The 20,984-nt window shown below is 39.3% G+C and overlaps 1 protein-coding gene across 1 annotated transcript; it reads right to left on the bottom strand.

Annotated features, from left to right (window-relative positions):
* Nucleotides 1-10,432: 10,432 nt before the first annotated feature.
* On the bottom strand, nt 10,433-14,858 carry pcdh8 (protocadherin 8). Its single transcript, XM_055152994.1, is given in 5 exon segments — nt 10,433-10,788; nt 11,716-11,849; nt 12,332-12,402; nt 12,526-14,222; nt 14,225-14,858. Coding segments are annotated over 5 exon segments (2,892 nt in total).
* Between the last annotated feature and the right edge of the window lie 6,126 nt (nt 14,859-20,984).

The raw sequence follows: 20,984 nt of genomic DNA, 5'->3' as shown, positions 1-20,984 counted from the left end.
ACTACAAATGAAGGGCAAAAAAGACTACATAAACGCTAATGCTAACACGACCATCAGAGACAGGACACATGTTCACTACTAGGTCTAGGGAAGTAAACGACTCACCTTTAGCAGAATTACACAAGGTCGACCCAAAACATGCACCAATCTTCCTCCAGCTAAAGTAGTCCTGACCATGCCTCGCTCAAGATCTGAACATGGGTCAAGTACAGAGGACAAATTTTTCTTTGGGGACCTCAGTGTTTCCTAACCAGGAGTATGGGGAATTTCAGGGATATGTGAGCCCTGGGGAACTTGGAATAAAGTCAAATTTAAAAGAAAGATGGAACTGAACAGCATTTCAACGTAATATATTCTTAGTAATATATAAGGTCCGACATTATGCAAAATTTGCTCTCTTATAATTAAGGTTGGGTATCATTAAGAAGTTGCTGATACAATACATACCTCACTACATAGGTCACGATACTTTACATATCTCGATACAGTGCACTTTCGATTTGATATGATATATTTCAAAAAGATTTGATACAATTCAATATAAAATAATGGTTAATCATGGTTGTGATACTAAAAGTCTTTGTTAAACCACTTCTTGTGCAAATTTAATAAGAAAAACACCCATTTTACTCATCAAAACAGTGAAAATGTCAAATGTGCTGCATAAATTAGTTTCCCTCCTCTACACAAGCAACAAAACTGTAGTGCTGTAACAAAATTATTTAGTAAAATACACCAAAAAATACTCTTGGGAATATATCGATACAGCAGCCCATGATATCAATACTGTATCATCACTATCATCATTAAACAATACGATATATCTATATTTTTGTACACCCCTAGTTATTATCTCATCAACAACATGCTGGGAGTTGTGTTTTGTTTCATTCACACATGCTGGAGTAATTGAACTGTATTAGTCTGTCTACATCTCCAAAGCTCAAAATAATCTGTTCCACTTTGTGATGTCATGAAGTGGTAGGTGGAACAGGCTGTTTTTGGTTTGAGAAAAAAAAACCAAAAAAACTCTCTTGTCTAAATATGTAAAATTTGTGTGTTCATCCTGTGTGAATGAAACAAAACACAACTCCAGGTCTGTTTTTGATGAGGAAACTACATTATAACATAGATCAGAAAATAGAGTAATTTTTTTTTTAATTATTATTTTAATAATGTTTCTGTAGGGTAATTTGGATATAATTATCATTAAAATAAGAAGGTAGATTGTTACTGGCTATAGTAGTAAAAAGGAAAACTAAAACACTGTTACGCTATAGGGGATACTTACGAGGGTGAGACAATGCTTTGGGGGTGTACAAAACAAAAACGATTGGGGACCACTAGTGCACCTTAACCTTAACTTACAACTACATTCTGCTCTCCTGGTGGTTGGCAGTGGTTAACATGTGCACCCACGCCACAGAAAGGAGCTTCCAGATTCTATTCCCTGGCCTGCTGGATGTTCTCCCTGTGTCTGTGTAGGTCGCCCTGGGTGCTCTAGTTTTCCCCTGACACTAAAAAGGGTCCCCTCTGGGCCCAGGATTCTCCTTTAAATGAGATTCTGAATCACAGTGGGACTTGGCTGGACTCCTGGTTAACAGATTAAATAGACTCTTCTGCCTCTGTGACCACCATTCACTCTAACGTTCATTCAGAAAATGTGAATGTGACGTGAATGGGGCGTCTTGGCCAAGGTCACACTCACAACTATCTGAGGTGAACAGGGTTTGACAAACAAATGGTTATTGCATAGAAATGATGAGGCTAGAATATGAGTTTAAACTTTTTATTTTACAGCTCTCGTCTGCTCAGAGCCCTTCAGTAGATTTAGCAGCCATGGCAGTTGCACCATAAAAAGTGAAAGCCCTAAATGAATGTTTACCTTGTTATTGCAGGCAATGTAAATGAGTAAATGTCACCAAGCATATGCTCCACACAAACAGCTGAATAGTCAGACAATCTTTTCTCCACTTCTCATCTGAAGTGGGACCATTTGCCCATGATCAGGCGCCACCATGACCTCAGACTAAGAGCTTGCACTGGAGTGGTTTAGGCCACAAACTTCTTCACCAGATCAAGGATGGGCTTTTCTTGTCCATAGAGGCTTAAGTGAGTGAGTGAAACTTAGTGGACTGTCAGTTGTAGAGCCTGATATAGATTGATTCTCTATTTTATCATAATTCCGCTCCACTGTCTGAGGAAAAGTCAGATCTCTCTCTCCGACATTTTTTTGCATTACGTTTCAACAAATACATTTTACACTGCCAAAATCTGCACACAACTCTCATGCCTCTTCAAAACTCCAACAATGTATCTTGAAAATATGCATATGGGTGCCAATATTAAAGGCAGGATATACTGATTTACACACCGAGGCTTCACATCAGTATTAATATTTCTACCATATTATTTCTTGTCCGATCTCCACTATTCTGTCAAATACAACCATTAGGACCTAAATATATCTTTAGAGCAGAACTTACGAGTGGCTGTACGGTTGAACATTCGTCACTGGTAACTACACAGGAGCAGCTCTAGTGACTACAAATGATGCGTACAGATAAGACTCATCTAGTGGTTTACTGATGAATGCATAAGCCACTTTGGGGGCAGAAAATTTCAACTAAATTCTTCATTACCAAAAAGGGCCCATATTACATTATTTTTTGATCCATGTTCATCTAAAACATACCTGGAGCTGTGTTTTGTTTCATTCACACATGTTTGAGTAGGCCTGGTTTATGAGTTTGTCTACATCTCCAAAGCTCAAAATGTGCTGTTCTACCTTGCGATGTCATTTAAAGGTTCTATAGAGGATTTTTTAAGGGAAGAGAAATACAGCGACAGTCCTTTGTTAAATGTTGTGCATGCGTGACACCACCTTCCTCCTCCCCAGCTCCCTCAGCAGAAACAGCTCCTCCCGCCTCTTTACTCTAGAAATCGCTTTCAGAATTACTGCTGAAGTGACCTGTCTAGAAATAATTTAGAGACTGACACATCAGTTTTTAGACCCTTTGTCTGCTTAATTTGCACAATCGCTGGAAGAGATCTCCAAGAATCACCTCAGTTTGGCTCCTTTTCCCCTTCTCTTCTTCTTTCAGTGACTTCAATAACTTTCTTTTGCGGCGAACTGATGAGCGATTCTCGTCCGCAATCTCAACAAACTTTGTGCAAACTGCGGGGAAGCTACAGTTTGAAAAATCCTCTAAGAACCGCTGCATAAACCACGTAATCCCTGCGCGCCTGCGAGTTAGTTACACTAGAAACATAGGGAGTTTGATTGACAACCTGACAATCAATAGAAAATGAGGTAGCCTTGTTATCTATTGGCTGATGTTTATCTGGCCTCACTACGTTCACAGTTGACAGATTTTCTTTTTTTTTTTTGGGGTCATCATAATTACAAAGCTTCTGCATTTCTGTAATGGAATTTTAAACTTTCATTGACAATTTGAAACAAAAAAAAATCCTCCATACAACCTTTAATGGTAGTTTTCATGTTAACAGCTACATTTAACATTTTCAGTTCAGCAGAGTTAGGCAATTCTGGATCTGAAATTATCACCAAATTATTCTAGTCAAGTTGTATGGAATTGGCATCACAATTTGGAACAAGTTGGAGTGTTTGCAGTTCAAAGAAGAAGAAGAACTCAATCTTAATATGCAGGATTTGTGAGTTAAAAATGTGTGAGTGAAACAAAACACAACCCCAGGTATTTTATTATACTTATACATTTATATTACTCCTGGATTTTGCCCTGACGAAGACCACCTTGCTGGTCGAAACACGTTGGCGTCCCTTCATGCAATAAAGGACTTAATATATTTAGTCGGAGTGCCTCGGGTTTGTACCTTGCCCACTTTTACAATTTCCAGTAAGGGCAGCTTTCTGTTTAAGACTACTAGTTTAACCCTCGTAGACTGCAATTTTTAAAACTCTTTTATGACCCAGTGAAGCGCTCTGCCTCTTTTTTTCATCTGGCAAGTCCAGGTATGTTTGTGATGAGGAAACAACATTATAACATAGATCAGAAAATATAGTAATATGGTCTTTTTAAAGCCGAAGAACTGCTTTTCATGCGGTTCATGGCTATGCATGAACTCTGGCATAGATTTTTCAAACAGAGATCTTTTTTATTTTTTTACCCAACAAACTTTGCCCACACCCAGAGGCAAATTGCTCAGGTCACTGCGCAAGCATGTGACCTACAAGGAACACCAAGCTACAATGAAGGGACGCCATATTGCATATTGATTGATAAATGCTTTTTCCTCCCGTGCTCCATTGGCTATCTGTCAGACTGCTACACATCACTATAGTCAAGCATATAACCTTTTTATTATTGCGCCTCTGCTTTTCACTCTGTTTTACGCCCTGGAACATTGCTAAAAAACTGTTAATATCAAAATTTTCACTTAATTCACTTTCGGGATAAGCTAATCATGGCGTATTCAGTTGGAACACAGCCTTTTCAAGTGTGTTCAAAGTTCCTCTTTAATATTATGTAAAAGGTGTCTGTTTCAATGCGTTCTGGCTTTTCTAACAGCTGTGAAAGAGTAAAAAGCACATATTTATGCCCATGCAAATGAGTAGTGCTCTTAGCAGTTTTCCCCCCCTTGCATAGGAACAGAAGAAATGACTCACCCAGCTATTAGTTTTCATGGATAGCTCTTCCATTGGCAGCAGTTCGTGGACAACTATTTATTTTTCCTTCTCACAGACCGGCCTTCAGATGGCGATTATGTAATTTGTAGCAATTCCTATCCTCTTGTCTCTCTTGCCTATTGCATGGTGGACTCATTAGAAGTAACCTTAATAATAACAAGCAGCGGGACAGCATAATGGGGCTACGTCTTATGAAAGGATTTTTTTTTAGGGGGGGGAGTACGAGGTTTCACGGTTACTCGGGAGCAGGGAAGGAAATGTTGATGAAAAGAGATGTTGAAGCGGGCCAGAACATTTGAAGTTGTTGATTAAAATCCTCAGCCCTCTCAGCGGACATGCTCCCCTGATTGAGGCATGTATTTAATTCATTATATTGTGCATAATTTACAGATGGAATTTCGAAGATTTGCTCTGATACGGACTTCCTGCTCGCTCCTCGCAGAAATGGGGTTTGGAATAAAATGGCAGTTGTCAAGCTGAGGTGCAGGTCCCTCTTATCTGGTGGTGCATAATCTCTAGTCATTCTTCGGCTGTTGCATAAGGGTTAACAAAAATATCCAGCTTGTAATTTGTCATGTCATTGCTTGGAGGCTCTGATCTGGGTTCATTAAAATTAAGAGGTCTGTTGTAAGAATAAATATCTCTTTTAATCTAAATAGTTTTGAAATGATGTCCTTTGAGCGCTTCTATTCCAGGTACAACATTAAAATCATCTGAATCATAGCTCGCAGTAATCATTATTCTTACATGCGTTTTTATAAATACTGGAGACTGAAGTACCTTTATAATTTTCTTTCACATATTCATTCCTCAGTTAATATTACAATTCTGTAATTTTATAATTCTGTTCAGCTACAGCTACAGCTACAAACGCCTGGGTCGGACTGACATTAAAGGTGCACGACGGGGTTCCTGATCTGCTTGTTTCTATGGATACGTCACTGCTTTGCCTGGAATGTTCCACAGTATGACAAAATTAAAAACTGTGACTAAGTTATGGGGTAAACTAAATATTTACTGAAAAATTAGCATGTTTTTTCTTCTTTTGAGATATGTAAAGTTAAACCTTTTCTTATTAAAATAAATGTTTAATAATTGACTTACATTTACTCAATTACAGATGTTTCTATTGCTCAAAAATATCGAGAAAAACAGGCAGTGACTGTGAGCAGAGTTGCCTCACCACAGATCTGACCTGTAACTTGGTCTGGCTTGGTCTCCGTGAAGGAGCAGGAGCAGATCTAGCGACTACAAATGATGCGTACAGATACGACTCATTTGGTGGTCTACTGATGAATGCAAAGCGACTTTGGGGGCAGAAAATTTCAACCAATTTCTTCATTACCTAAAAGGGCCCATATTACATTATTTTTTGATCCATGTTATAATGTTGATACCTCCTCTAAAACTTACCTGGAGCTGTGTTTTGTTTCATTCACACATGATTTCGTAGTCATTTAGTGGTAATTTTCAAGTTTTACATTTTGTTCAGTAGAGTTAGGCAATTCTAGATCTGAAATTGTCACAAAATTATTCTAGTAAAGATGTATGGACACAGTGGAGCACTTCCTGTACCACATGGCATCACAAGTTGGAACAAGTCGAATGTTTTCAGTTCAAAGAAAAAGAGCTCAGCCTAAATATGCAGGTTTGTGTGTTAAAAATGTGAACGAAACAAAACACAACTCCAGGTATGTTTGTGATGAGGAAACAACATTATAACATAGATCAGGAAACAGCATAATTTGGTCTTATCATAGCTCGCAGCAATTGTTATTCTTAAATGAGTTTTTATAAATACTGGAGATTGAAGTACCTTTATAATTTTTTTCACATATTCATTCCTCAGTTCGTACTACAATTCTACAGCTACAGCTACAAACACCTGGGTTGGATTGATGTTAAAGATGCACTATGGGGTCCCTGATCTGCTTGGATACATCACTGCTTTGCTTGGAATGTTCCACAGTATGACATTAAACAACTCTACTTACATTTGCTCAATTACAGATGATTTTATAGCTCTAAAAATACAGAGAAAAACAGCCATTCTGACTTTGAGCAGGGTTGCCTCGCCACAGATCTGACTTGTAATGTAACTTGGTCTGGTTTGGTCTCCTTGAAGGAACAGGAGCAGCCCTAGTGACTACAAATGATGCGTACAGATACGACTCATTTGGTGGTCTACTGATGAAGGCAAAGCGACTTTGGGGGCAGAAAATTTCAACCAATTTCTTCATTACCTAAAAGGGTCCAGATTACATTTTTTGATCCAAGTTATAATGTTGATACCTCCTCTAAAACAAACCTGGAGCTGTTTTTTGTTTCATTCACACATGATTTAGTAGTCATTTAGTGGTAGTTTTCAAGTTTTACATTTTGTTGAGTAGAGTTAGGCAATTCTAGATCTGAAATTGTCACCAAATTATTCTAGTGAAGATGTATGGAGTTTGCAAACACAGTGGAGCACTTCCTGTACCACATGGCATCACAAGTTGGGACAAGTTTGAATGTTTTCAGTTCAAAGAAAAAGAACTCAGCCTAAAGATGCAGGTTTGTGTGTAAAAAATGTGTGAGTAAAATAAAACACAACTCCAGGTATGTTTGTGATGAGGAAACAACATTATAACATAGATCAGGAAACAGCGTAATTTGGTCTTATCATAGCTCGCAGCAATTGTTATTCTTAAATGAGTTTTTATAAATACTGAAGACTGAAGTACCTTTCTAATTTTCTTTCACATATTCATTCCTCAGTTCATTTTACAAATCCTGTAAGGCTACAACTACAGCTACAAACACCGGGGTCAGACTGATGTTAAAGGTGCACTATACTCAATTACAGATGTTTCATTTGCTCAAAAATACCTAGAAAAACATTCTGACATTCATTCAAGCATTCTGACTGTGAGCAGGGTTGTCTCGCCACTACGGGTGTAACAATAACAGAAATATTGTGATATTGTATCATCAAAGTTCTCACAATAATATCATGGACCATCACAATATATCGAATTACAAGTTCCTTTGCTTAAATTAAGAGTTATGGTGCAGCAATAGCTAAAAAAAAAAAAAGGCAGACAGAACTACATAGACCATGATCCTTTGCTCCATTTCAGTGTAGACTACAAGAAGAAATAACAGTTCTAAGCACTTTTAAGTTTTAGTTCTTTGGATTAAGTCTTGTCAAAGTATTTTAAGAGGGAAAAGTAGCATATTAACAGTTTTGAGCCTCCACAAAATTTCATAATAAATATTGTACAGTGAGATGTATATCGTGAAAATATCATGCCGAGAGATTTGGATTGTTACATCCCTAATCGTGAGCCTCCATACTATATCGTGAGCTTTCTCATAATATCACAATAAATATCGTTCATACTGTGACGATATCGTATCATGAGACTTGGATATCGTTACACCTTTACTCGCCACAGATCTAACCTGTAATGTAACTTGGTCTGGTCTGGTCTCCTTGAAGATAGAAAGGTTTAATACCATACTGTGAAATATTCCAGACAAAGCAATAACACCTCCATGGAAAAAAAGCATTTGCCGAACCCTGCACCAGAAAAGTTACACAATGCACCTTTCCCATGCCTACCTTTCTGCGTATTTGGCTTTCATTGCATAGTCACAAAAGCATGTCTACGTCTATCTATCTTGCATTGCTTGTAATCCCTACGGAAATACGCAAATGAAAAACTCAAAAGATACACCAAAGCCTAGACCCATGTATTGTCACGAAGTAAATTCTACTTTCAAAAACACACATTTCCTGAGACGGCACCGCCATTGAAGATAATCTAAAACATCTCACTCTTATGAATAGAAAATCATTTTGATGCTTTTTTTCGAAATTGTATGTTTTTAAACCCATCAGTACCTCCTGAATAAGTTACGCCATCACCCTACATATTCAGGACTAAATTTAATATTACAGTCATTTGCTGTAATGCACCCTGAATGAAATCATGCCTCTCCAGTGTGTGAGAAGAGTCGATGAAGATGCTCTATTTCACACTGTGTAAATTTACCGCCATTGTACTTACTGCTAAATGAGCTGCATTCATAGATACGCTCAAAAGCCTTTACTCAAATGACAGATGCATTGAGGAGGGACGCCTAATGCCTGTTTTGTACCAGGATGTAAATTATTTAGAAGAAGTAGAGCAGGTGTGTGACAGGACCCAGCGTGGTTTTGTCGGAATAATGGTTTGTGCTTTATTTTTCGCTCAGGTACAAGAGTGCTCACTCCTCTCTCATTTGCATTCATGGGGTTGAAGACACAGAAGCTGCAGTCTTCAAAGCCCCGTCTCCCAGGTAAAAAAGAGTAGAAGTGGGATTTTCATATCATCACTGACTCTTCATCAGGTAGATTCACACAGGGCAAAGAGTTGGACGTGTTTACAAATGCGAGCCACTGTTGCTAATAGCTGCAGGGAAATGTTGCAGAAATTCAGTCTCAAATGCTTTAGCATTTCTCAATTATTTCACCTTGATGATACGTGATTATTTGCACTCTTGTTTTTTGATTGGAATAGTCAAAACACAAGTGGAAATATACTTAAGTTTTAAAAGAGAGTTAATTAGCAACAACTTTATTGATGGTGTAATTATGAACGTTCAAATAACATAAGTGTGTTGACTCACAAACCCAAAGATTGGTGGCGCAGTTCCAGCTCTGACCAGTTGTCCATGGGCAAGACACTTCACACACTTTGACACTGAGGCTACGTTTATATGATGACGATCTGAACAGAAGAAGCAAAAATGGCGTTGGGTCTTCACTTTTTATTCCGCGTTTAGACAAGCGTTTTCGGGAGGAAATCTGTGTGCATACAGTGAAGCAAAAGTGTGTGGAATCTGATTGGGTATGCATTCCATCCAACATGTTTGTTTCTGTGTGCTGTGACGTCAACACATACACGACATGAGCAGATCTGACCAGAGTTTTGCATCTTGGGCAGTGTAGATGGAAACACTAGGGCAGAGTGTATTCAACTTTTCCACTCTGGAGGGTGGTTTCAGATTTTTGCGTTTTTAAGCCCCAAAAACGCCGTCACCGTCTAAACGAAAGGCAGTTCCGGTAAAATATTTTGTCGTTTTCAAATATTTTGTCACAAACGTTCTCGTGTAAACAGGCCCTGAGTGTATATTTGAGAGGGAATGAATTATGCAGGAAGTTGTGAAAAGGAACTTTTTTGCTTATTGGTTTAAAATGTCCATTTGCATATAGTGTACCTGCTTGTTGATTACTTAAAATTTGTTCCATAACACCAAATAATATTTATTAAGACTGCTAATACTACTCCTACAACCACATTAAGTCTAGTTTGAGGTCTCTGTTCTTAATAAGTGATTTTATTAGCGCACAAAAAATGTACAAACTTAAACATTAAATGCTAATTTTATGAGGATTATTTATGCTTTGATTGATGATGTCTGTCTTATTCTGTAAAACACTGTGAATTACTTTCAGTATCAACTGTACTATACAAATAAACTTGCCTTACATTTACTGTATACATTACTATGAAATACTTGATATGTCAAAAGAAAGCAAAAGTCAAACCTTCCCATATTAATAAAACATTATTTTATTAGAAAAATTTGCAATCTGTGTTATACAATGAACTCAAATAAATACTATACACAAAATAAACACTATATACAAAAATGTACACTGTAGCTGTACACCTGATTTACATTATTATAACAACTCTATCCATAAATTCATAAGATGTCTGTGGGTCAAACTATTTAAAACATAGTGGCGACCTCGTAGGCAGAAGCAACAGTTACTATGTTTGGTCTTTGCTTGTGCAGGGCAGCGTTCCCCATGGTGTGCTGCTGCTGGCGGTGCTGCTGAGAGAAGTAAGAAGGCAGAGTCCCCGTGCGCGTGAAGCTGTGCCCGCTGTGCCCGCTGGTCCTGGATTTGGGCCGGTTGGTGCCATAAGCGGCGGTGGGGTAGCCCTGGGGAAGGCACAAGGCAGGAGCCGGAGGGAAGCCCATTGTAGTGTATGAGCTGTCGCTGCCTGTTCTGATGCACTGTGGAGGGAGAGCACTGCAGTACATCTGGCTCTCTCCGCACAGGCTGCTGGCTCCACTGGATATACCTGGAAACAACAGCCGAGTAAGGTTAGGTTATGGTTGAAATTTGAGAGTTGGTTTAAATTTTTAAGGTGAATTGCGCCATTTTCTGGTGTAGATGTTATTGCTTTGCCTGGAATGGTATGACATTAAACATATCCAGCTAGCGTTTATTCATTATGGGTGTTTCTACAGCTCAGAAATACAATACTCCCCACAGATCTGAATTGTAATGTAGCGTGTTGCTGTAACCTGCTCCTCTCCCTCATTACAGATAGCAGGTTTCGTTCATTTAAGTATCCAGTCTGGAAACCAGCCCAACATTGAAAGTACAGTGTATCAAATGTGTCTGTGACCCACTTTTGCTTGACCCACTAGACTAGGGAGCCATTGCACTCCAGGATGGCAACATGTACTGCCGCTAATTGAAATGGGGATACAAATTCCCATTTTCACTTTTTGCGGGGAGCGTTACTAGGCATCATACAGCACACGTCACTGACAATGAGTACACTTTTTAAGAATTGATTGTGTTTTCTTGTGGTTATTGTGTGGGCATTGTAAATGTTAGTGCCTTTATGTCTTAAAGGGCCAAGATTACACTATTTTCTGATCTAAGTTCAAATGTTGTTTCTTCTGTTGTTCTCTCAAACTGAAAACACTCTGCTCACCTTGTGATATCATGTGGTAATACAGGAAGAGCTCCACTGTGTTTTTAAACTCCATACACCTTCACTAGAATCATTTGGATAATTTCAGCACTGTAATTGCTAATCTCTCCTGAACTAAAAGGTAAAAGGCAGCTGTTAACTTGAAAATTACCGCTTCATGAGCATTTTGAGCTTTGGAAATGTAGACAGACTCCAGGTATGTTTTTGATGGGGTAAAATCATTCTAACATCACTTAGAGCTTACGAGAGTACATTTTGCGTAATATTGGATCTTTCACTTACTTTTCATTCTCGGGTGAAAGGTGCTGAAGTTTCTCCTGCCATCACTACCGCTAATATCAGAGTCGCTATCATTGAAGTCGCTGTCACCTTTGCCGCTGTCCTTCATGCTCTGCTGGTCAGTGTGTCCGATGCCACTGTGAGACACAATCAACACATATTGTATGAGCCACCACTGTTGCACATTAGCTTGATTATTGATGTCTCTTTCCCTGGTACAAGGCGCTGGCCCTTTGCTGCTCTTTTGACCTGATTTTCCAAAGCTACACACGTGCCTATTGCATGTTAACTAGAGCTGTATACAGAGAATTGCTAATGGAGGTTATTCCTTTGATAGCGTGAAAAGCTTCAGATCATATATGGGTTTGCAGTAAATAGGAAAAAATAACAGAAAATCTGGTCTAAACTAAATTACTATGCTAATGTAATATTAAATGCCATAAACAGTTGAGCATGCCTAAACTAGAAATATTACTTTTTTTAATTATCAAAAATTTAACAAAAATTACTACTACGATGACTACTATTATGTGCAACCTAAGAGTTGTTATTCCCTACAACACATTTTTAGACATCTATGCAAATGAACACGACGTATCTTCACATTGACTTTTCTTACCTCACTTGAAGGCTGTATTTGTCGCCTTGCCACACGGATGCTGGTTGGAAACGCTTGGAGGGCAGGAACATCTGAAAGAACAAACAAAACAAGAGCAAAGGATTAGTTTTTTTTTATATTTGGCACAAAGATCAAGGCAGCACTTGGCAACATCACATGAATATGAAAATAGTTTGGGGGGAAAAACAGCTCACCTTTGTCTCAGAATCGCCACTCTTCCCTTCCTCGTACAAGCAGCTTTCCTCCAGGGATGAAGACGTGCGCTCGTGGTAGAAGTTCTGGTGACCCGTGTAGATGTTGGAGGAGATGATTTCGCTGGGAACGCTGGTAAACAGGGTGTCACTTTTCGAAGGCCGGGTTCTAGGGCCACAGCTGAGTCTACACGTGACCGCTACGACTACTATGGCAATCAACAGCAGTGCGCAACCCCCACTGAGGACTATAATAATAATGAGTGAGCCGTCCCAGTCTATGCCTTCATCATTCGACTGTAGCACAATGACAACTTGGTCCTCTGAGGCTTCCATATCTGAGACTATGAATCTGATAGAGGCAGTGCTGAAGAGCGGAGACCTGCCACTGTCTGTCACCTTAATTTGCATTTCGAGCACGTCTCCTATCTCGGCGGTCAGGTATTGTTTTAAGGCGATTTCTCCGTTGTTTTTGTTAATAGTGAATAGTTTGGGGTCACCTTGAACGATCTGGTAGGACAGCTCACTATTCACGCCCTCGTCTTCGTCGAAGGCGGCCAAGCGGAGGGCCAGGTAACCGGCGGGCGCGTTGAATGGCAGGCCAATGTCGGCAGAGTCGTTAACAAGAATGGGGTAGGTGAAGTAAGGGGCGTTGTCGTTTTGGTCGACCACTTTGATGCGGATGGTGGAGGTGCTGGACAGGGAGGGGGAGCCGCTGTCTTCTGCCTGGATGACCAACTCAATTTGCTTTAGAGATTCGTAGTCAAATGATCTTAAAGTGTAGACAGAGCCGCTAACGGAATCTACTGACACGTACGTAGACACTGGGGATCCTCCTGGCACTTCTGAATCTATAAGTTTGTATGAAACTTTCGCGTTCTTGGCTATATCAAGGTCACGGGCCACAACTGTCATCACATAGGAACCAGGGATGTTGTTTTCAATCACTCCAACTTCATAAAGAGGTTTACTAAACAGCGGTGCGTTGTCATTCTCATCTGTGACACGAATGGTGTACTGTCTTACTGTTTTAAAAGGAGGGCTGCCCAGGTCTTCAGCCACCACGGTCAGGTTGTACTCAGGAATCTTCTCTCTGTCAAGCGTGGTGGTGGTGATGATCATAAAAGTATCCCCGTAGGCTTGCTGCAGGGTGAAATGCTCGTGCCCGAGGAGGGAGACGCGCACGTACCCGTTGGAGCCAGAGTCGCTGTCCGAGGTGCTGATGAGCGCCACAAAACTCTCCGCGGCCGCAGCCTCCGTGATGTACGCCACGCCGTCACTCGTGGACGTCATTGGCTTGATGATGATCTCCGGTGCGTTGTCGTTCACGTCCACTACGTCTATGAAAACTTTGCAGCTGGAGGAGAGAGAGTTATCCCCCAAGTCAGACGCTTTAATATTCAGTTCGTATGATTTCCTTTTCTCGTAGTCCACCGGGGATTTTAGGGTCACGTCCCCGGTGTAAAAGTCGATGTTGAAAAGTTTGCGCGCCTCAGGTGAGAGTCCATCTGCGAACGCGTACGTCACCTCTCCGTTCACGCCGTCGTCGGGGTCGAAGGCGTGCACGCGCAAAACTCTGTGGCCGACAGGGGAGTCCTCGTTCAGCTCAACTTTTAGCGAAGTGTGTTCAAAAGTAGGTTTGTTGTCGTTGAAATCCAAAACTTTGATATAAATCGTCACGGAGCCTGATTTTGAAGGCATGCCCCGTCTGACGCGGTTACTTCAAGGGTGTAGGAATCCTCAACTTCTCTGTCTAGCTCGTGTATCAGGACCAGCTCGGCATACTTCACGCCATCATCACGGTCGCGCACTTCAATGGCAAAGTGAGTAGACGCGCTGATATTGTAACTTTCAATGTAGTTTTCGCCCACATCTTGATCCAAAGCGATGTCTAGTGGGAATCGGGAGTTCACTGGGACATTCTCAACTATTTCAATGCGCGTCTGGTTTTGCGGGAAAACTGGAGCGTGGTCGTTGATGTCTTTCACCTCGATTTCAACGTGGATAAGCTGGAATTTCTCTTTGATGAAGGCGACGACGTCAAAGGAGATGAGGCAACGGGGCGTCCTGGGGCAAAGCTGCTCTCTGTCTATTCGCTCCGCCACGCTCAAAAGTCCGTCAATCTCTCTCATCTGAATTACAGACGAGCTGCTTTCTTGCATGAAGCGGAACGAAGTGTCGGGGTCCTCAGCCGGGTCGATCTTCAAATCCTGAGACAAGTTTCCTATTTGTGTTCCGGGTGCGTCTTCTTCGTACGTGAAATATCTGGTGGTGGTGCAGTGAGCCAGATGGAGAAACAGCGTGAAAAGTAGTCCTCCAACTTTGAGAGATCCCATGTTGAGGGCGGTTAAAAAGTACTTTAAAAACTCATAAACGAAGCACAAAGTTGTCTTGTTCGCGTTAACTGTGATCACGTCTGAGCTCTTTGGCGCTATAAACCCTGGCGTATGCAAATGAGCTGCGCACCTCGACCAATGGCCTCGATGCGCTGCGGGCCAAATGTAACGCACGTTTGTCTGTTTCACACCTAGGTGCGAATAGCCCCAAAGATAAACTTTTTGTTAAGCCCTAATCAGACAGATAATAGTTTTACTTAAATAAATCTCGCATTTAATTAAACTGGGACGAGTCTGTGGGATGAGAGACAAAGGATTTCAAACTTGTTGATTCAAGTTAAAGAGGAAGTCACTCATGTATAAATTAACTATATTATTTTATTCTGCTTTACACTATCAATTTAGTTTACATTTGACAACACTGCTGGCAAATTTTGTTCATAATTTTTGCAACATCCAAAAAAGTCTGCAATTTATGTTAACTTTTTTTTTTTTTTTTTTTTTGTTAATTTAGAAATTTCATCTTTGCACAAGCTGTTTCTCCATACCCACCTCTTGTTTATATTTCTATATGTTATTTTTACTTGTACATATACATTTCTATAATTATGCCTTATTGGATTAGCCTGATTCATCAGCCGGTTTCACTTCGTTTAACGTCATAGAAACCGTCTGACAGTGTTGGAATTTGTTCGCTTGAGGGTAGGCGGGTACTTTTTGTCATTTAACCAGTCGCTGCTATTTGGTCGTGACGAATGTAATGCTTCACTAATGGGGCTAACTGGTATATTAAGCTTTTCCCAAATCCCATAGGAAGAAGGGCAATAACATCTCTCCCCTTGATAAAATTCACCAAACATTCTCTTTATTCCAGCTTTAAATTCTCAATCTCGGAAATCGCTGACAACACTGAATATATGGCTCTTCGCTGATTGTCTGGTGCCCGAACTTGCACTTCCAGAGTTTTTGTGAACCGTCTAGTGTATTTTGATTCCTGACCTAGTTGCTGGAGAGAAATGAAATTAAGCGGAGGCACTAGGTGGCACCAGCCTGGCTAATATTTCATATCAGTCTCTTGAAAATTTTGGAACTTATTTTGAATTGATTACTAGCATTACCATTTATATTGTTGCTCTTTGTTATTATAATATATTGTGATATACGCTCTACTGTGTCCAAGTAATTTCCCTTGCAGATCAATATCTAAGTCTAAATCTAATCTATTACTGCCATGTAGCATCAAGTGGGTTCTAATTTATAGAACTCCTAGAATAATTTTGTGTACTACTCTATTTTTAACATGCATTTGCTAAAACAACATGATTTTTACGCCTTGAAAATGACTGCATCTTGATGAGGTTACTGCAGTAAAAGTTGTATATTAATAGGAAAACACAGCAGCTATTTGTGCCTTTTATCTTTTCTATGTTGTTATGGCACTCCACACATGCTGTTTCCGAATACACATCGATGCCCTCAAACTGGGTTAGCTCTGGCACTACTTTGCTTAGAAACACATTGACTTATTGACTTGCAAAGCCCTAATAGAAAAAGGCACGTTTTGACAGCAGCCCTGTTTAAATTGAGTTGTTGTTATGCATGTGCAAACTCCACACCGCGGGGTTGAGGCAAATCCACAAACTCATTTTCTACCATTTATAAATATTTTCCATTTACTGTCAGTCAAGAAGTGACATTTGTGAAATTGGCTTCTCTAAATATACCGGGATATTTAGTCAAAATTAATACAGATCTCATTTACCAATTTTCTTCCTGTTTTGTTGCATTGTATGTTTTGATTTTACATGTGCGCTATACGCCCTTCAAATACTGTACACAAACATTATTCAACCAAACAAACTCATACTGGAACTCACTGCATGGGGGAAATTGATTGGAGCAGGATGTGGTTGGTTGGAGAGAAGCATCTGCATCTATAACAAAATTAAAGAAGTTCATTTCAAAATCCATAATATACTGCATACCCAGCCAAAAAAACTTAGAAAGATTCAAATTAGACATCGATTACAACAGCAACTTCTGTCAAAACGCCATACAATGGTCTATACAGTAGAAAGAAAAATCTGGATACAGAAGCTCATACTAGTACATACCAAAACTGAACATGTAATCAGTCTCCGGGAAAGTGGTATCCTCTTTTTCTTCAACAAACAGCCCATTCCTAAAGATTTCTGTTGAGACCTCGCATTATATTGGCCAAATATTCTAAACACAAAACCAAACAGACTCAAAATAAAGCAAACACAGCACTAGAATAATGAAATAAAGAAATACTTCCAGACAATATAAAGGTTAAAAACTAAGCTTCCCCTGCATTTTATTTTAGTAGTAAACAATTGCTCTCTTATATAGTTGTTCTTTTGTTTATTCTTTCTATATATTGTACATACAATTTTATAACTTTGACTCCAGGCTGTCCCTTGCTATATTTACAAGTATATTTTATTAGCTTAATTATTTTTAAAAATGCCCTTCAAAGATGATTTTGCCTCGATTGTCGCCTACTTTTTATGCCAGCATCCTGTCTGATCTCACCCATCGCCAGTGCAACACGCAGAATCTGGGTCACCATTACTTTTGTAGGGACACATTATCACATTAGTGTAGCAGATATGAATTGATCTTAATACAGGCACCACTTTTAAAAGCTGTCTCCCTGGAGGCTGGAGCTGTACGCATCTATTGACGCCTTTTAACAGTTTCATCATAAGGCTGCTGCAGGCTTACATTAGGGGATGTATTTTGTTCTTCAAAATGACAGGGTTTTGGAACAACAAGTGGGCTTTGTCAGAAATCATTAGCACTAGATAAATAGATTAGTGTTAACATGTGAATTAGCCTCAAGTTAGGTTATGGTGTGGCCTGTTTACTCGAAATCCAATTTGACCTTAGATGAAATACATAAACTCAAATGTCAGAAGTCAATGCAGCCTGGCTGGTATTGCTTAACCCATGCAGATGCTCACAAACCACAAATAATGAGCAGAGATAGGAAGAGTACTTTTATTAGAGTAGTTAGCAGTTACAGTACTGCAATGTAAACATGTAGTATATTCAATAGCTTTTCTAAAAGACTGCTTGTAGTTGTTTTTTTGTTTTTTTTTTTTTTTACCAGGAAGTAGCAGTTAGGGATGGGCTGAGACATGTCACGAGATAAAAGATAAGCTTTTACTATGATAATGATGATTTGAAATAAATATATTGTGCTATTTAATTCACAACTTTGGCTTCAAAATGTTTTTATTTATGTAGTTTCATAGCTTTGATGTCATTATAGCAGTGTGTTTTGGTATTATAGCTTCAAGATGAGTTAATCAGCAAAGTTAAGCCCTTATTTATCCAAAGCAAAGGTGAAAATATAAGGAAGATAATGTCATGAGATAATATCCTAGCAATAGTAGTTGAAAGTTGCATTGCAGTAGTAGTATTACTGTTAGATGTTGAGTTTTCATGGTGGTAGGACAAAGCAAATGCACAAACAGCTAACTGAAATAGTAGCAGTTAAATAGCTTTCTCATTTACATTTTCCATTCAATGAGTTTTGTGTTTACTTTGTTGGTACTTTAATTTACCAACAGCACGGCAATATAAACTATAAGATAAGTAGTATTAAAGTAATTAAGTAAATGTTGTTATTATATTAGCATTCTTTTCATTAACTCTGTTCACGTAGCTCATTCCGCACGATCCTTGCTGTTTTCTGTAGTCTCATAGTCCAAGCACCATGAGAGGGATTTTAAAGTAACCCAGTTAAGAGCAGCCACAAAGCCAGACAATCATGTCATTTGATTAGCGCTGCGTTGGAGGACACCCACAGAGTTAATTACACATACATTATCAGAGTAGCTCACTGGCTGCAAGACCTGCCTGTGCAATCAACATCATCTCCATTGTCACAAATATCCGACTGCAGCTCGGTTCGTCGTTAGTCTTTGGACCACACCATGATGAGGACTGCACAGTATCGCAGTATCCAGTCGAAATCGCAATCTGAGCTGACACAGTGCAAACGCTGTTGTTGTTAGTATTATGTTCTTTGCAGAAAACAAAACATACTGTCATTTTATAGAAGTAGAGTGTAAAAGTGTCATTTTTATGGAAGCAGAGAGTATGTAACTTTTTTGTTGGGTGTCTGTCTTGCTTGTTTCTATGGATATATCATCGCTTTGAATGTTCCACAGTTTGATATTAAACTGCTCTACCTTACATATACATATATATATATACATTTTAGCTAAAAATACCTTGAAAAACAGGCATTCTGACTGTGAATAGGGATGCCTCTCCACAGATATGACCTGTATCTTGGTCTGGTTTGGTCTCCATGAAGGTAGAAATGTTTAGACTTAGACTTAGAGAAACTTTATTGTTCCACAAGGAAAACTATTTTGACACAGCAGCTCACACATCACAATAAATATAATTACAAAGAGCAAAAATATAAATGGTAATAATAAATTCTAAATAAGTAACAAAAAGATAGCAAGAGACAGGTGTTAAATAAGACATAATTATATAAATGCAAATGTACAAGTCAAAATAAAATAGAAAGATAAGTAATAAAATATAAAATCACAGCTTTATACAAGAGGTTAAAGGAAGACAGTGCATACCACACTGTGAAACATTCCAGATGAAGCAATAACATCTCCACGGAGAAAAGCATTAGATGAACCGTCCACCAGAAAAGTTACACAATGCACCTTTAAACCTCTACATTATGGTTTGAAATGTATGTACTTCTCTCAAATGTCAGTGTTCAAAGATGAAGTAATAATGTAATAATGTTGTTACCTCATCAAAAATATACCTGGAGTTGTCTTTGGTTTCATTCAGTCTGTGCACATCTCCAAAGCTCAGAACGCTCTGATCCACCTTGTGATGTCATGAAGTTGTCGTTTTCAAGTTTTTCAACAGCTCCTTTTACCTTTGGTTCAGTAGAGATAAGAAATTCCAGTGGTGAAATTATCCTGATAATTCTAGTGTGTGGAGTTTAAAATCATAGAGGAGTACTTCCTGTATTACCACATGACATCACAAGAGAGAATAACTCAGCCTAAATTTGCAGGGTTTGTGTGTTACAAATGTGAGAATGAAACCAAACAAAACTCCTTATATGCTTGTGATGAGGAAACAATATTATAACACAGATCAGAAAATAGCATAATACGGGCCCTTTAAAACAAACATGGCAAATCTAATCTTAATCTCAATGCTTTATCATAAAAAAACAAAAACACAGAGCAACAATTAGACTTATTTCCAGACTCAAGGCCCCAGCAGCAGACAGCAGAAGAGATAGTTACGTGTGAAGGATCCAGTGCCCCTCCCCTCCCCTCTCCCCTCACACCCATAACGACTACACTGGTGATAACAAAAGAGCATGAGTCAACCCCGGGCAGACTTTTGTCAACCATATGGGTGATTAGACTCTGATTAAAAGGTGTCTATAGGCAGCTTCAAAGGGCCATCGACGCCTCACCACTTTGAGACTCGTCAGTCCCAGCAGCCATCACAGAGCCCATGTGCACAGGCAGGTGTCAAGACAAACACTGTAAGAGCAGTATGGTAGGGTCTGTGGGAGGAGGTCTGCTGGGGGACTCACACAAAAAGGAGGATGTGGTGGAACTGTAATTGTACTGTTGTGTAAAATTGGCTGAATTTATGGGTACAGAAATGTTGATCCGAACAGTTTTTCCATCAAGTAATATTTAGGCTTTAATTGACGTTGAGCCAAGCAAGCGTCTAATCACAACTTTACCAGAGCTAAACCAGATTTCAACCAGGGCTACACCATGGCAAAAGAGACTTAAATGGGCTGTATGTAAGATTTATATTTCACATTTTATAAACATGACCAATCTGTGTTCAAAGATATGAGGTAGATATGTACAACTCAAATATAGCTTTTAATGACAGTAATTCTAATGTTGGTTTATTCTTCAAATCTTTTGACATGATGGCCAAGTTGTGTATGTTGTTTCCCAAGACGATTATCCAATCAGAAAGCACAATGAGCCTCACATGATTTGATTTGAGTTACCAGTGTCTGTGCTGAATTCCAGTTGGTTTAAAAGGCTTTCTCATCTGAATCCTCACTACCAC

This window comes from Boleophthalmus pectinirostris, unplaced genomic scaffold (assembly GCF_026225935.1).
Source record: "Boleophthalmus pectinirostris isolate CB_2022bp ecotype Guang Dong unplaced genomic scaffold, ASM2622593v1 HiC_scaffold_1, whole genome shotgun sequence".
Lineage (NCBI taxonomy): Eukaryota > Metazoa > Chordata > Actinopteri > Gobiiformes > Gobiidae > Boleophthalmus > Boleophthalmus pectinirostris.
The sequence above is the reverse complement of the archived record's forward strand: the minus strand, read 5'-3'. Positions and strand labels throughout refer to the sequence as shown.